General features: G+C 36.3%; 1 protein-coding gene across 6 annotated transcripts in view; it reads right to left on the bottom strand.

Moving 5' to 3' along the window:
• ANO3 (anoctamin 3) overlaps window positions 1–18,483 on the bottom strand; it is a 264,589-nt gene that overhangs the window by 43,090 nt on the left and 203,016 nt on the right. For 5 of the 6 annotated variants that reach the window (XM_040558403.1, XM_040558402.1, XM_040558398.1 and 2 more), the window contains 6 exons: window positions 15,437–15,481; window positions 9,758–9,889; window positions 8,156–8,262; window positions 6,714–6,769; window positions 4,347–4,468; window positions 2,998–3,132 (listed from right to left, as the gene is read on the bottom strand). In XM_040558403.1, coding sequence (XP_040414337.1) covers window positions 2,998–3,132; window positions 4,347–4,468; window positions 6,714–6,769; window positions 8,156–8,262; window positions 9,758–9,889; window positions 15,437–15,481 — 597 coding nt within the window. The remainder of the gene's footprint in view (window positions 1–2,997; window positions 3,133–4,346; window positions 4,469–6,713; window positions 6,770–8,155; window positions 8,263–9,757; window positions 9,890–15,436; window positions 15,482–18,483) is intronic. The other variant, XM_040558399.1, reaches the window with a different exon arrangement.

Raw genomic sequence — 18,483 nt, 5'->3', positions numbered from 1 at the left:
TCCTAACATCCACTGATTCCTAATTACAGATATTAATAGGATGAAACCTCAGTTTCACATGAAAAAGCATTACCCTGAATAGTACTGAAGTTGGGGTAATGCAGCATTTACAACATTGCCATAATGCCCTGGCACTAAGCCTTAATTCCGAATTGTGACTGCAATGCCTGTGCTTAGATTTTGCCAGAGTCATGTATCTGACTCAGTTTCTTCCAGATGGCTGATAAACATAGTTGTTTGCATAAATTTGTAGCGGCAGTGCTCAAAATCAAATAATATATATCAAAACATGAATGTTTACATAGTAATTTCTTTAAATGACTGCAGACACATTAGAACCAATCAGCTCACATCCCCAGAATATGGTGATAACAACTTTTAGGTTGTGTGGCCTGCTTATGGATGGCTCCTGTCTCCTCTACAGGTGTAAAGTTTCTGTCTAACCCTCACTACCTTCTTCCAGGTTAAGCAAACAAATAAGGCAAGGAACAGCATCTGCTGTCACTGTCCATTAAAATTACAGAATTACAGAATGGTTAAGGTTGGAAGGGATCTCTGGAGGTCATCTGGTCCAAAGACCCTGCTCAAGCAGGAACATCTGCAGTAGGTAGGTAACGAGGTGACATAGGTGATACAGAAAATATCTACATACGTTTTATCAGGTCATAGCAGTCAACTTGAGTTAGGTAAGCTCTGTTCTTGAATCTACATCTCACAGCATGTCTTACTCATTTGGTCATAGCAATGCACTGAGCTGACACTACTGTGTCACGACTAGTCGGAGTGAACACACGGATTCACACCTTCGTAAACAGCGATGACCTTCTGCCCAGAATTAACACATCCAGATTACAGATGTTCTGGGACTGCCATAAGCACACAACAAGGGCTTCCGCATTAACACACCCTCTATCAATATTTTGAAATTAACACTAGTTCATGTTAGCTATAATAATATCACAGAACCATAGAATCATCTAGGTTGGAAGGGACCTCCAAGATCACCGAGTCCAACCTCTGACCTAACACTAACAAGTCCTCCATTAAACCATATCACTAAGCTCTACAGCTAAACATCTTTTAAAGACCCTCCAGGGATGGTGACTCAACCGCTTCCCTGGGCAGTCCATTCCAATGCCTAACAACCCTTTCAGTAAAGAAGTTCTTCCTAATATCCAACCTAAACCTCTCCTGGCGCAACTTTAGCCCATTCCCCCTCGTCCTGTCACTCTGCCCAAGACAGCTCCCGACCACCACATCTCCTACCAGTCCTTCTCTGTTTGTGAACAGAAGGTCCAGCGGGGCACCCCCCGGGTAGGCTCACTAACCAGCTGCGTCAGGAAGCTGTCTTCCACGCTCTCCAGAAACCTCCTAGCCTGCTTCCTCTGAGCTGTATTGTATTTCCAGGATATGTCTGGGAAGTTGAAGTCCCCCAGGAGAACAAGTGCTGGTGATTACGCAACTTCTGCCAGCTGCCTGTAGAACTGGCTGTAAAATGGCAGCAATGCCCAATTTGAACGGCCCGCTGCTGCTGGTGGCACTGCCTAAGCCTCATCAGCCTCCCTCGAGAGGGCGGCCAGGTCCTGGTGGCTCGCTCAGCTGCTTCAAGTGGCCTTGATGTGGGAAAAGAAATCCCTGCCCGCCTCGATCTCCAGCTGCGCTGCACAACGTGTCTGCCCCGGAGCCGATCGCCTTGGCGAGTGGATATATAACTACTCCCCTCCCCTTGTAGGCATCTGAAGCTATACAGCAGATCACCTAACTTTCAGGCTCTTGCTTCTGGAATAGAGTCCAGAGCCCCTGGTTAGTTCCTCAGCATGACGCTGAGGCGCCTCAGGATAGGATCTGAGACAACCAACCTCCATGGAGAGCAAGTGAAAATCTGCCTGTTCTGTCTGCAGCTGCTCAACTGCATCGAAAAGGAAAGACGGGAAAATATGAAAGCTAGCCTACCTCTGCCCTCATGAGACTCATACCCTGAAGCCTCCTGCAAGCAGGGTAACTGTGCATAGTTTCTTGGCTGATATTATTGCATTTTATTGCATTTAATGCAGTCTGAAGCTGTCAAGTCTCTCAGGAGTTTGGCGTAAAACAAACTGCCTAAAAAAGCCTTAATTGCAGCACTGCAGAATATAACAACTGACTGTCAGAAAATAAAGACAATTCCATAAAGAAATGTAAAGTACTGCTGCTCAAAGGCCAAGAAACACTTTGTATGAAATTTGATTTCATTGTGCTTACTGCCTAAGAATCGAAACTGCTTGGAGCAACAGCTGCAATTGCAAAACCACTGATACCGTTCTGTCTGATGATACCTGATGTAGTAAGGGCGCTTACTCCTGTAACGGTTCCTAAAAATACAGCCAGCATTTAACTCTAACACTCTCAACACTATTTCTAAACTGACATAAACCACTCTCAGAGCAAATCACAAAAGATTGCAGAAACTGAACAGAAACTTGAAAATTTGGTTCATTTCACGTGGTGGCAATGTCCTTGAAGCTGTAATTCCTGGCCACAGTTTACACCAACAGAGTTAAGAATTTTCTTAAATTTAACACTATTAACATTTGTATAGAAAAAAAAGCATACACAAAATAAGTTGAAGTTTTACAGTTCTACTACACTCTAGAGGTTAAAAGCAAAATGGAATTAAAGAGTAAAGTACGTCTGTATTTTTCGCCCATGAGCCTTGACTAGAATGATAACCATTGCAGTACATGCGACATTAGAATCAGTATTTGTTCTTTTCTCTTACAGACAGAATTGGAATCATTGCAGATGCAGTGGTAAGAGCACTTGATGTAAATGTTATGCACCCAACTTGATGTAAAACAGATATACAAAGTGAATGCACTTGACTGAAGAACCCATTGCTCTATTTGGTTAGAATTATGATTACCATATCTGAAAAGCATTTAAAAATAAAATGATCTAACTTGTGCAAGACTGTTAATATTCAACAGGCTATTATAATATTTTTAAATGGCATTTTACCTTACTTGGCTGGAATCCATCGTAAATAATCCATAAAGGAAAACAAAGAGCCCAACCAGGGCAGCAGGAATCAGCATTCCAGTATACCATCCCAACCAGGCAAAATACAGTCCAATTTTTTCACCAAAATATCGCCTACATGAAGAGGAAAAGCATACATTTTTTAAAGTTAAAACTTGTGGTGAACAGTATCTACCTTCATAGTAGCATAGTAACTTTAATAAGCCATCACCATTACAAGCTTATGGTAAAACTATTGTCAGGTTACCAAAATGTTTTAATTCAGGCTAGCACAACATTCTAGTGACACTAACTGCAGACTTACTAGAGCATGTATTTTTTAAGGATGTAACTGAAGTGCTCTGCAATTTTCATGTCCTTGCGATGACTAAGTAGATGCATTAATTTCAACATTGCTAAAATGCAGGAGACTTTATTTACACGCACAAATACACAGATACACACACACACAGTTTCTCGAAAGGAATAATGTAAGTTTGTATGGCCTAAGTATTCCATTATAAAAATAATTTATGATGGATAATCATATAGTATGACATATTTCAAAGTATTACCAGTTAGAAAATAATAGATTGAAAACACAAGCTGAAGTTTCAGCTTTAATTCTTCAAAATGTGGATATCAGTTACTATAAAAGATGAAGTAGCAGTGAACAAAAAGTAAATCCTGGATCTGGATGATCCTATTAGATTAGCACAGAATTGTTGCGTAGCACATTCTTAACTCCACAGCCTTCAGTGGAACAATGTTGGGCATAATGATTGTTTATGATTGTCATATCAGGAGTAAAAACAGACATCAAGGAAAACTGAATTACTGGTATTCAATGTCCAAGTTGAGGAAAATATGAAACCCAAACAACCCAGTTACTTAACTGCAATTAAAGATATTTCTCTGCTTTACAGTTGGGAACCTATGACATTAATTATACATACATAAACAGAATTTTATTTAAACCTACATGGAAACTTCAGATCCCCAGTGGATCTGGTAACTCCGTCCATGCGGGTAACAGTCTCTGCGTTCAAAAGTGCTGTCATGAGGGGCAGGTGTCTCTGATCAGCAGCCCACTTCATGGGTATTTTCACTCTGTGAACTGTCAAGCAACTGGATCTATGTGCCTTTATTCAGCCTCACTTGAAATCAATAGCCTTGCAGAAAAGACCATTCATAAGAAGCAATTTAGAGAATTCCAGTCTTCCCTGATCATAGAGAATAGCTAAATTTTACAGTGAAGTATAAGGACAATGGATTTAGCAGTATGGTTTACGTGTTGTTATCGGGCTACTTGTATCACAGAAGCAAGCTGCTTTTCAAAGTACTAATACCTGATTAAATCAAGAGGTTGGTATTTGTACCACATTCCCCACCGTGCCCAACGCTCGTATAAAAGGTGTCTGTGATTCTGAGCTCCATGCGTTTTGATGGGATGTCTGCTTTTGTGGCTTCCCTGAAAAACACAAATAAATAACAATATATTGCCAGACTCTATGGAATATAAATACATTTCTTAGATATTTGAATATAATTTTAAATTATGATTTCACTATGCTTATTAAATAAGTTTCAATTTGTTATGGACAACTCTAGGAAATGTCACCTACAGATAACGTGAGCCTACGAGAAAGAGATGGTAAATACACTTCTGAAATGGCCAATTTCTCTAAGAATTAATGACAAAATCATACTAGCACAAGGCTATAAAGAACTACCCAACTCTATATTACTTCAAGAACAGTTTTTCTACTCCAATTTAAAAAAAAATTTCATGAGATGTGTTTGTGGTATCTTTTTGTTTTTCCTATAAAATTTCAGAAAATTCTGGTAGGTCAGCCTGATCCTCCTCTCCTAGACATTTCCTATGACTGTGGTACATATTCCTTAAGATGACAGAAACAACAGAACTGGCATTATTTTGAAGCCTGCACAGAAGCCTCAGAGGCATTAAAATCAAAACAGAATCAATCTGGCTCAAAAAGAGTCCTTGCCTGACATTTACACACCACCTGACAGCCTGAAAGAAGAGCCTCATGCCCAGCAGCTGAGGAGTAACACAGATTCACTAGATCCATCCTAAACAGAATTGCTTGTATTTGCCATTTTACCCCAATTCTGAGGCAGGATGTTTATTTCAACTTCTTCCCCCCGAAATGTCCTTTCATTAGACAACTCTCAGTTATGGTAAAGGAAATTATTCATCAAACAACTGCAAGTAATCCAAACGACTTCTTGGTAAGAGACAGATTCGTGAACCTGGTAAACTCAAGCTGTATAGCCAGTTAGATTTTTATAATTTATTTGAAATCTTGAACATTCCTCACACTGAAAGAACATTATTTACTTGTTGGAGTCTGCTGACCCCTCTGGTTTAAGAATGACTTAAAAACAATGTTCCGCATTAAAGTTGGCAAAAAGCCATACCAAAATGTTAGCACAGAGTGGCCTTTGCAACATTGAGAAGTTCCTAGGAACAGAATATCAGCTTATTCTCACAGTCGCCTGAATGAGTGCAATACATAAAGCATTAGCCAGCATTGTACATTTTAGGTATTTTTTTCCTGCTTCTTTCTGCACTGCTTATCTATGACAGAGTCCAAGTCTCACTGTGTTCACTCTGGGACTGAATTTCTCACTTGCTTGTGTGATTAAAAAAAAAAGTGGAGGGTGTTTAACCACTATCCTTAGCACCAGTTAAGCTGCAATTAAGATGAGTGGCTTAAATATGTGACTTCATTAAGCTTATACTGAAACTCTGAAATTGAAGCTTGTGACATAACAAAGGAATATATACAGAAAATGGATATGAGAGCATGGATTTGGAAGCCAGAGAAAGCTTCACAGTTTTTTTCTGGCAGTATGACTAGCTTTTTCCTACAGTCAGTAATGCCCTACTGAAGCGTTAACAATTATATTCAATTATTTATCTAAAATATTCCTTCTCTGTATTCCCTGCATTTAATTATTTATACCATATAAAAATTACTTTCAATTTGTAAAGCATAGGCCAATCCTTTGAAACACAAGATCAAGTCACAGTATTCAGCCAATCAACCAAAGCTCACAGCTGCAATTACAGCTGCTGATCAGCATTTATTATGACCAAAGATCTGTGGCTTGCTTCTTTCCTTTCAATACACAAAGACTCTCTGATAACCCTCTGAAGACAAAGACAAGTTTTTCACTTATTTCACAGCTCTTCAGTAGACCTTAAACTAGTAGAATTATCAAGTAAAAGCTATCCCAAACTATACAGAACGGATTAAATAGGAAATAAGTAAACCGCTTCCCTAAATTTTATCCATTGCACAACCTATTTTAAAAAAAAATAGGGATATTTTTTGTCAGGTGTCAGGGATAAATAATTTAATGCAACTAATTGCAACAATTTAGAATAATTAACATTGCCGTTAAGAACTCCATAGGCACTATTTGCTAGAAAAAACATAGTAGTCTAGATCAGTAAGAAAATGTTCCAGGAAATGTTCCAGGATTATTACAGTGCATTACATAAAAATAAATATATTTTTTTAATTTCAAAAAGCCAACATTAAAGAGCTGTTAGTAAAAAAAAAAAAGTCTCAACGCTACTTAGTGAAATAAAACATTTGCAAGACAAAATAGAAAACTATAATATTGAAATACTAATGCAAGCTTTTATCAAAATATAAATACAAATACAAAACTAATGAGCTTACCTCATGTGGTGGAAATGCTGCTTCATAAGTTCCATTATTTAGTAATCTATTAATACCTAAAAGGAAAAAAAACGCATTAGTTCAAACATGATTTTTTAATATATATTTAACTTCAAGCACCAAGAATTAATTGTCAGGTTATGAAATGAGAATGCAACTTCACATTAGATGCTCGGGATGCTGTTAAACATGACAGTCATCAATTGTTGCACCAACCATGGGTCTTACTGATACCTTAAGCTCTCTAGTTCTGTCAAACTACATCTTTCTGAGGGCCAGTGTCTGCAACTTTGCTTTCATAGTCGGGTTCTCGTGCTAGATCAAGTGTGAGAAGGTAGTTACACTCATGTTGTATTAATCAGAGCATACGATACAGATTTTATGGGTGATCAAATGATCTGGCACACACAGAGTAGCATGGACAGACAATCTTTGAGGCAGCAAAACCCCTGCAGGGTTAAAAGCTAACCTGTTACTTTTAAATATGAACCAGCTGAAGGAGTTTGTATCAGATCAATGCTCTGCTACAACATTTTGGATCAGTTCCTAGAGTCCTCCTAAAGCCAGATTTATTTTACTATCAAAGCGTGTTATAAAAAATAAAGTAGTAACCATAATAATAACAATAAAAAGATTCAGTAGCCTGTGAGAGGATACCTATATAGCCAAGTTTACCCAAGAAATAAATTCTCATGACACATTTCAGATCTGTCCATTCAAACATAACATACAAATTACACTAATCTCAAGATGAAACTTGCCATCATCAATTTCAATAGTATTAGATTTCAACCCTCAGTTTCTAAGATTTTCTTACTACTGCTTTTCTCCCAGAAACTCAAGCAACAACTTTCTGTAATTGCTATCGTCTTTATAAGGCTTTAGGTGTCTATCTATATATTACATTCTTAATTTAATTCGTGTACAAAAACCAGAAGATCATACATACATTCCCTGTTAATTGCAAATGAAAATGAGTAACTAGACCTTCTGAAATACAGTACTGTAATAGAAGTGTCAATAAAAATTGAATTGCCTTTAAATCAACCGTCTCTAAGCTGCATTGGAGATCTCAAATAATTTAAGTGCAGCTCTGATTGATTCTGCTGGACTGGCACTGCTGGGTTCTACCAGTATCAGGGCCAGTCCTAAAAAACTCTTGTCAGTTTTCTGGGGTACACATTATCTTTCATACGGCTCTTGATCATATAAAGCTACTATAATCTCTCATATTTATTTTAAAAATGAGTATTAAGTGAAAATTATTGTTATTTTTCACTGAGTTATTTAACAGAGCAATTGCTTGCAGCTTTCATTCAACTGTATTACTGGTTGAACAAAGATTTCAAGGGCATTCCAAAATTAATCAAGTTTACTCCACTAAATACTATTTCAGGCAAGTAAAGATATAAAACAGGTTAAAAAAAATAAAGCATTCTTACCCATTTTGGATTTTCCATCTTCATACTTCGTTCTCTGTAGCATGTGATGCACGATTCTACTTCTCGTGGAGTTGCTGAAGAAGCTGTCTTTATTGTTTATTGTAAAGCTATAGAAATAATGAATGTCTTTCAACATTCAAAACAATGCACAGGTGTTGAAATATAGCTGTTCAATGTTTTCTTCTTAGAGTGATTTATTGTATCTTTACACTTCTTGGTTACTGCACAAGACATAATATTTTGCATTCCTAAAGCATCTTCTCAGATCACCCCCCAAATTTGTCTTTATCACAGATTTTGGGGGAAAATGAGCAAATAAACTAATTCTTTTCTAAAATGTCCTACTATCTAGGTCATTTCCATGCTGGATTTAAATTAAAAAAAATAATATTCAGAAGTAGTGATCATTCTGAAATTCGTGTTACTGATAAATTGGCAGAGGTCCAAGTCATAGAACTACTACCGTTGTTACTTGGGGAAAAACAAACAAACAAACAAACAAAAAAACACAAAACACGCTTAGCTCCAGGCACTGGACACTTCAGTAGCAGCTCCACAGAAAATCCTAGGATGGAGCCAAATAATGCAAATATCCTTTTCCCAGATGGCTCAGGATTCTGAATGCCAGAAATCTGACATGCAGGAGCTTTTGCCTACTCAGCTGTGCCAAAGATGACACTCTTGCAATTCATAACGTCAGCTGACCTGGTTGAGAACTAACACCAACAAGTGATTGTCCCAATGCAATATAGCTAATTACTAAAAAAAAATAAGAAATAAAATGATAATGCAATTATTCTGTCCTTGTAGGGCATAGTCAGTCCACTAGCATATAGCTTCTTCACTTAGAAGAAAAAAAATCTGTTTAGCCCAACTTACTTTTCTGTTTTATATCAACTTTCATTTCCTAAAAGACTTACCACAAAATAATTTAAAAATAAACAAATAGCTAGAATATTCAAGACTGCTTTTGTCCTTAAAAAAATTATAACATGGTTAAACTAGATCATCATCAAGGTGGTGATTTGAGCACATAGTTTTTATTTGGTGTATACATATATATTGTATATATATAGGTGTATATATATATGTACCTATATATATACACTATATATACTATACTATACATACTATATATATATATATATATATATATCGATTCCTTCAGAGACAAAAGCATTTTTCAAATGCACATTTGATAACAAAAACCCTGGCACTATTTTTAGCCCATTTCCAGGTGTTTCCACAGTTTCTACAGCTGTCTCAGGTTTTGCCTAAGTAAAATATGTTATTAAGCTAAGCAAACTTGAGCAAATATTTGCATTTTGTAATGTAATGGAAAGCAAAACTTCTAAACCAAAAAGGTGGTGTTGATTTTTCAGTCAAATTTTTGTTCATACTACTCACTGTGACTGTCATACAGCAAGTAACAGAGAACAGATTTTAGCTTTAAGAGTAAAACCATAGAAAATACCAGACATGATGCTGGGCATTTGCCAGTGACCGTCTGTTAATGGCTGCCTGTATGGCACTTGCTTAGTAGTGAGAAAATAAAAAAATCCTTCTGGTCTCTGGCACTGTATTTCCAGTTCCAACACTTACTGGTGTATGCGTGCACGGCTAAAGGGTGCTGTGTAGCAATCCGTCTCTTCGAGATCAGGTAGGGCCTCCTTATCAAGCTTCATTGGATTTCTGGGCAGCCAGCTTTTCAGCTCTCTCATATTCCTCTGCAAACTGAGATAGCAAGAAATCAAATTTACAACCTCTTACCTGCTTGCTATTTCTAACTCCATCACTGTATATTTACTGACATCATACTAGAAATGAAATGAAAGCAGGAAATTTCCCCATTAAGTAAAAGAATATAAGGAGTTAAGGAGTATAATTAACAGTTGTTTTATTATTTTTTTTTTCATTTTGTATTTTTTTTGTGTGATCTGATCTTGCAGAATTGACTCAAGGGCCTCTCATTCTAAAATCAGTGGGATTATGGTTCTCCCTCTCTCTTCCCTGTCTCCCTCCTTTCCCTGGTATTTGGACAGTAAAATTCAGAAAATTTAAAGGTGAATACAAGATTTCTCAGTGTCAAATTCTTCTGTTTTTCTGATCTAAATAAAGCCTTCCCCTGCCTTTTCATCAGAATCCAAGGGCTGATATTACCTTAGGAAACCATATACTGATACATCAAATGAAGTAAAAGCTACACTACACAGAAGTTGTTATACAGTCTTTAGATAAACAAACAAAAAACTCCAACAAAAACAGCAAAAACCTGGTATTGCTTCCTGCAGTTTCCTAAAAGCTGGCATTGTAACACAAACAGAACATATTTTTTTATTCCTGATCAGATCATATACTGGTAACATAAAGGTATTTCTTTCACTGACATCCTGGCTAAAAAGTATCTCAGGACAAGCTTTAGAGATGGAAAAATATGGTGTAGTGCAGTCAATTTTCAAGCAAATGTTAGAAGTTACCTTATTACTTCCATTTTGCACTCCTTGCTGACCTTTATTTTTCTCATATCGAACTGCTATAAAATGTGGGTATTTAAGGAATAGGTCTCATTACAGTATGCTGTATTATGAATCATGTCCGAGATCTTGACAAAAATTGGAAAAACATTGGAAAACATTTGGAAAAACATTCCCCATATAATAACGGTCAGTGGGATATGGGCCTTACTCAATTACCATGGATGCATGATATATAAAGCATAGAGATCTCAGAGCCACAAAACCTGTAATGCTTAGTACTAGATTTTTATTTGAGGGGAGTAAGTAACTGCTTGTGCTAAGCAGAAGCACAGCTCCCCATTTCAAAATTAAGAGGAATAAACGATCGCAGCAAATTGCTCTCAGGCAGTAAAGCCACTTCTGTGAAAATGTGCCTCTCATTATCAACAAAAACAGCAAAAGGTGTACCCCTGTTTAACACTATGTCAGACAGAAAGCTAAACTAAATGTGGGATCATAATTTTACATTTACATTTAAAATCCTCAATATATTCTTCTTGCTATATATTACCAAGGAGTACGTGCACACTCCATATTTAATTGGTACTACACTTGAGGGACAGCACTCTATTGATACTAAGCAGTATGAGACAAAGAACTCATGTGAACTATATTCATAAAGCTGAAACACAAAAAACAATTCCTACGCAGGTGCATCCCTTCAGTGCCTCCTTTGCTCAAATAATACCTTAATGTGCCAGTTGATTATTTTAATGGTTTCAGTGGAAATTCTTCCAGCACAAAATTATATACAATCCATGCAGGTAGCTTGCACTTGATTTTCTTTCTTTTTTTTTTCTCGTTATACACATGCTGACTTTTTTTTTTTTAGATTTAAAAACAGGCTTTTATTTTTAAGAGGAAAGTACACAGATACATCAGGAAGAACAGTAACCAATGCAACTGATATCAGATTATCAGATTTTTGGTTATGAAATTACGTTAGAATTGGTCATGCAAAAAACCTTGACCATGTTTCATCTCCAAAATTTAAAAAATACTAGTCAATAATTTTTATCTTAAAGAAATCCACCCTTTAAAAAACAAAGTCTATTTCTTTCAACATGCAATGTGATGAAGAACACTATTGGAATAAACTAAAAATCATGCCTATGTTACATATGCAACTTTTCTTAGGAGACAAGAAGACTTACTAATCTAAGGTGTGATTATTTTTCATTACCTTACTTACAGTTGGTCACTTCAAAACCCAGTCTCTTCAGACAGCGTAGAGTACGCCCACTGAAATTTACATCTTTCCTCATACAAAAACTAATTCAGCAAACAAGCCTCTTTTCTTGGCTCACATGACTCTACAGTTAATGAAGACATTAAAGATTCACGGAGCTTTCATTCAAAGCGAAAACACATTTCAGATAAATGTTTGACTGAATGTTTGAGGACTAAATATTAGCACGCTTAGTCAGAGTGACTTTCCAGGTCAAAACTAGCTGTTCAGAAAGATTACTGACGATCTGTTCAGCGTAGTGTATTCAGTACGAGTGAAGGCAGACAGATCTGGTCTGGTGAAGTCACTGTTGAAGTCAGTTCACGCAATGAGATTAAAAATGTCCTACTGGAAACACTGCTGGTTGTTCAGATACACTCTTACTGAAACCATGAGACTACAAGATGTTATTCTGAAACATGCAAGCATTTTATTCTTAGACATGAAAATAAATATTTTTGAAGAAGCTTGTAATTTCAGCTTTGTTCAACTTTTGTGCTCAAATGTACTGTTACATTCTGTTTTGTTGGTTGTTGTTTTTGGAGAACTATTTAGTTCAAAAATCCTTGTAGATTATGTTTCCTCAGCAGGCTCCAATGCAAAGAAGCACCTCAGAGGTGAATTTGGTGCAATGAGAATTAATCTAACATGACTAGACTGTCCAGTGTGCCTGCAGTTTCAAGGAGTCAAGGAAGCTCGATCTACAATACATCCATACTACTGTTTTATTTGCAGAACAGTGACCTTCTGTCACTCCTATCTCTTTCTCACAGCCTTTCACTCTTTAACCACACTGACTGAAAGGAGCAATTACTGAAAGGAGCAATTACTTCTTCTTATAAAACTGCTATTGGAATTTTCTGACCAGGATTCACGGTTATAATGGAACAAGACACCAGAACTGAGCAACTGCCATTCTTCAGGAAAGATATTTTTGACAGTGATCACCAGCCAGTAGCTTGCTCAGTGTTTGCCTCTTGTACTCTGACAAAAATGCACAAGACTGGTCAAAATCGTCAACCACGTGCCATCAAATTGCATAGACCTTGTGGTATGCTTTGTAATGGTAAATGCGTTATGGTTGACAGTTTCAATATAGGGACACAATACTGCAACATTTTCACCATCAAAAAAAATATATAAATCTACAATATGTGTCCTATGGAATGATATTAACAGATTTATTTCAGTGTGCAGTTTGAAATCAAAAAGGTTTTAGAAGTCTTTTGGAAAGCAGGAGTTGCTAAACAAATTCGTTTTTGTTTCTCTAGCCTTACAAGTATAAAATTATTTTAACATTTCACTAGGAAGACTGAACCTGCATACTGTAGCAACTAATTTTTAATTTTCTTCTCCTTAATGTCATCCCTTAACCAGTGTTGGGGTGTCTGATATGGCACATGTAAGACTGATTCATCAGATTATTCAGTCATAAATCTGAGGGAGTTCAGACTATTTTTGATACATGCATTATTTACTTAAAATTATTAAAAAATAAATTATTAAATACAAATTATGTAGAGTAGCCCTATGAATAGAAATCAAGCTTCACACTACTGAATACAATTTTGCCTTTTTTAAGCTATGTAAATAAATAAATAGGCTGTAGATAGATACCATGTAGATATCACATATGAGAAACACAGTATATCAATAAGCACTACATTTACCTTCATTCTTTTAACCACACTCCTAATAATCTTTTGTGGACTTAAAGACATGTATAGACACATACATCTACCATACTACCACATCAATAAAATTCAGGGAAGTGTACATGTCACAGCAGAGCCTAACGTAATAGTCTAAGCCCATATTCTTAATTATAGAAACTCAGTAGCATCAAAATTTTACCTTTGATATACAAATATTTTAATACACATTCCTCATCCTAGCTGTTGTTAACTCCACTTAGAAATATTAAAAACTATTTAATAAAGTACAGAGAAGTTCGGTTTGAAAAGCTATTAGATGCAGGGAGACAATGACAGTAGCAGAAGTTAGAATGATGAGAGCAAAAAATGGATGTGTCAGCAATTTTACAGTTAGCTTGCAACTTCAGACACAGCTTCTTTTTCACACTATTCCTCTGTGCACTGGACTGTATCAAGTGCCAGAGAAAATATTCAAAAAATACAGATTCCCAAATTCCAGGTAAATTCCAGGTAAAAACATTTGTTTTGAATGTAGAATCAATCTGGCACTAAAATTGTTTATTACTTTGTTCATGGGTACTGCAGAACTTCAAAAGCATGTTTCTGTCCTTCTAAATAAGGAAAATAAATTGATTTCATATCTAGGACTCACCAAATGGGTTTCAGATAAATTAAGACAATTTTGCAATAAAGCTCTGTTAATTTTGCCTTTTCATTACAAAGCACATCACTTACATTTTTCATAATGCACGGTAAAATGGAGCAAGCATGTGAATGACTGGGAAGAGGAAAAATGCAGTTGTAAATTTATGTAATATTTTGTTTTATTTTAATATATTTTATTTGCTTATGCATTTTTTTCTTACTTTGATGTTCAGCAGTGCTTTTATCTTGCAAACTGATACCATGAGACTATATAAATTATTCCTGAGAAATAATGAGAGTTCTTCATCATCTAAAGTAAAAATGGGAGAACCTAAATCAAATGTAATCAAGATTCATCTCAAGAAAACCCACCACAGAAAACTCTTTCGGGAGTTTTCCCTCACATAAAAAAAATCACATATTTTCTGTTGGTAATTAGGATTTACAAGACATCATTATGCCTGACTAGAGCAAGAGGGAGCAGTTACAGCTCACAGTGTCCCCCATCCTAGCTCCTCCAGGCTTCGTTCAGCAAACGAGCAGCCGCAGGTGAGGTTTGTGTGCACTGGCCTTCATTTGGCAGCCCTGTCATCCCAGCCTGGCTACTCACTACTAGCTCCCTGGGCATTAAATGCTACAGCTGGACGGTTTACAGGAAAGAAAGCCACTTATGATAATGACAGACTGAAAGATATTTTAGAAGATAGTAACCTCATGAAATCTCAGAGTTAAAAGTCTTTCACTGCAGCAAAAATGTTACTGTCAGCTATCAAATAAGAATTCAAACCAGCCTTCAGGGCATCATCGATGCAGTCCTGATCAACAGGATGCACATGAGAGAAGTTACATTTACGCATTTAAGGAAATAGCTGACTACCAGAATTTACTTAAGACATGCACTCAAAAGTATCTTCCATGCTAATGTAACATGTCTTAGTAACAGCAGACGTAACTGTAGAGATAGATCCAGTATTAAATCTTTGCTGCCAGGATAAGGGCCACTTTTTTCCTGGCATAAACACTTTTGCATTTCTAAAACGAGAACTGGCAAAGCTTTAGAGAAATGCATCTTGTTACATGAAAATGAATATTTTAACACTTGGAGCTAACATATCTTGAGTTTTGAGGGAAATAATCTAATTTTCCAAGTTTCCTGGATAAATTTACAACTGCAAATGGATTTTCTTTAGCAGGGCGACTATTTGACAAAATTAGAATCTACACATCACCCACCAACCTGCCCATGGCTTTGCTCCTCCAGTCAGTGTAATAACATTTTTTCCTGAAAGAACAGCAGAAATCAGCTGAGAATAATCAAGCAGGAGACAGTTGAAAAGGACATGTACATCATAAAAGAACATTGGACATTTAAAAACATACATTTTCATAGAAAGATGAATAAAGCACTTTAAAATACTGAGACCTCACATATTTTCAAGTTTAAAATTTGCTCCAGAGTAAAATTTACTTCTTAGCATTGTAGCTAATAACAATAACTTATCCATGATTCATTCACAAGACACCCTTCAGAGAAGGATCAAATGCTGTCATGCTTGTATTCATTTCATGACATCTTTCTTAGCATTTTTTTGTTCCATAGAACTAATTCTAGAAAATTACCAGGACTCCCATGCTAATAAATGCTTTTTACACTCTGCGCATTAAATACCATAAGCACTTAGCACCATTAGATCCCACTCTCTGAAGTGGTGTACCATCACCTTCCCTTCCCTTGGCTTTTTGCATCCAACTGAAGAACAGCACATGGCCCTATAAATCTAAGAGCATTAACTGAAACAGAACACAATCATGTTACAGTTCCTTTCTCTCCACCAGTCACTGGTCACAGTAACTTCAGAGAAACAGTATCAGAAATTGCCAGTGAAGTCTTCTGAGTACAGTTTGTTTGAAAACAATATAGAGACATATTTGCTGCAATGTCATACCTTCCATAACTTGTTTCAGTTTTTAATTTTCCTCTGGCCTTCTTCTACCCTTTCCTGCCACATTTCAGCTAAACAAAGGCCTAGATCCTACAAATTCCTTGGGGTATCTGCATCTTTACCATGGCAACCATCGGGGACAGTGAAGTTTGGCACCAGGACATTTTTTCCTTGCTTAATTCATGTCATACTTTACATTTGCCTAAACCCTTTTGTTTTCTACATATTTTATTTTTTATTAGTAATTAAAACAAGTTTAGGTAGATACATTAATATGGGGGCTTAACCCTGTTGTCAGTTGCTATTTCCCCCCACCCTTCATGGTAACACACACAAAAATGGCACTTCCACTCTGGATACTTAGTGCATGAAATCTCCATCAGAGGAGAACTTTACCCAGAACCAACATAGTTAACAAGATCTGCAACGGCCCATCTCAAGAGTATTTGAGATTCATTAAGGTACATTACTTACATTAAAATAACAACAAAATGATTATCGTAAAAAGCGTGAAAAGGAAACAGAGCCTAGAAAATAAGTGGTCACAGGAAAATTATCTACCAATCTGTAGACTGTTGGCAGCCTGATATTTAGTACCACTAGGCAGAATTTTAAATGAAATAATGAAGAATTATTACAGGATTTTGACATCAGATATTTGAAAAAACACTTTCTTCATTTCCTTTAATCACCCTTAGCTGTTTTGTGCAGATTGGGTCCAGCTAAGCTACAGAAACAAATTATTTCTTCATTATACACATTGATAATTTATGTTTCACAAGAATTTCCTTTAGACACTGATAAAATGAAACTTTTGTTCGGGTTTCAGAACCATATCAGAGAGTTACATTTCTCCTGTCAGAACACATATTTAACAAAAATATCTACAAATTATTTAAAATCAAAGTATAATCCAGTCATAATTTAAACACTGTCCTGTTTGAAAGCATATAGACTGTAATGGTGATTACTGTAATCTGTTGAAATGCTAGAAAACTTTCCTTTTGTAATTGAAACACTGAGATACCATCTTAGACTGCATATATGACGCATACTATGTATCTGCCAACACATTTAGGCATAATGCCATGCTAAAAATGAGTTCTAGGATGCCGGCTAGTCCCTTGGTCAGATAAAAAAAAATTACTGTTACTTTTCAGTAACAGAAATACTTCTCGTGTAATAAGAATACTGATTTTGTTTCAATTCCTAGATTAGCAGAATGAACCTAAAAAGTATGAGTATAATTCAGGAGACTTCTTCTTCATGTATTATTCATACGTGGTACTGATATCTCCTATTTTAAGGAGTGTAGCTGAAAGCCAAAATTTTGCAACACTGTGCAAGAGGATAAGGGTGTACTGCATTGAAGCACTGCAGGGAAGGTTAGCTCTCTTCTTCAATTACACATCCAAAATAGACAGACAGAAGCTGCTGACAAATCAGACAAAGCTGAAGAGAAATAATCTGCTCTTAGAAGGGAACACTAGTTCATTGCAATTACAGCACAATGGTATGATTTAAGCTTCTTCTATCCACTGAAGAGAGAAAATAGTTACCTCAGGAAAAAATATATGCCTTCCAGTTTAGTAAGGTTTAACTGAAATAAGCAAGCTCAATACTTAAGTGAATGACAGTGCTTTTGCCAAAACATGTAACGAAATTATAAAATGTGTGACCATGTGATGCTGTAATGGAAGCACCAGTGGCTATTTTTACATCCATGAAAAGGCCATCAGGGGCTAATAAAAACACACATGAAGACAAGCTCTGTCTCAGAAAGTCTCTAAACCATAGACTTCTGGAACCAGAGGGCATCATGAAATACTTATCTGCTTCTGTATTAAACATCCCAGACTGGCTGCTGGCAAAGCAAGGTGGACCTTTGTTCTAATCTGCCATGTCCACTTTGTGTTCACAATAAAACTACCACGCTTATTGCTATTTTAAAAAGTACAGAAATGAAAGAAATAGCTTATTTGAAATATTCACACAAGTCTGACATTGCAATTTCTTTTTAATTCCTTCTTAAATCTTTTCTCAAGACACAAAGAAATGGTGATCAATTTCATATTTCTCACAGAGCTGGAGGTGGGCAGCAGGCTTCTTTCTTTCTTACCAAGTAATTGTGTTTTACTCTACAAACTAACAAAGTCAAACAGTAGAGTTTAGCATTTTAACTACTTTTTGTGTATCTGAAATGCCTGGGATAGAAGGAAGCTAAAGCATCGACCCCAAACCAAAGAAACACGGCTCAGACACTTTGGAAAAGACAATATATTTACATGTCAATTAGTAACACAACAACTAAGAATGGCTTCAAAATAAAGTAGTGTTGTAG

Source organism: Cygnus olor, chromosome 5, assembly GCF_009769625.2.
Source record: "Cygnus olor isolate bCygOlo1 chromosome 5, bCygOlo1.pri.v2, whole genome shotgun sequence".
Taxonomy (NCBI): domain Eukaryota; kingdom Metazoa; phylum Chordata; class Aves; order Anseriformes; family Anatidae; genus Cygnus; species Cygnus olor.
The sequence above is the reverse complement of the archived record's forward strand: the minus strand, read 5'-3'. Positions and strand labels throughout refer to the sequence as shown.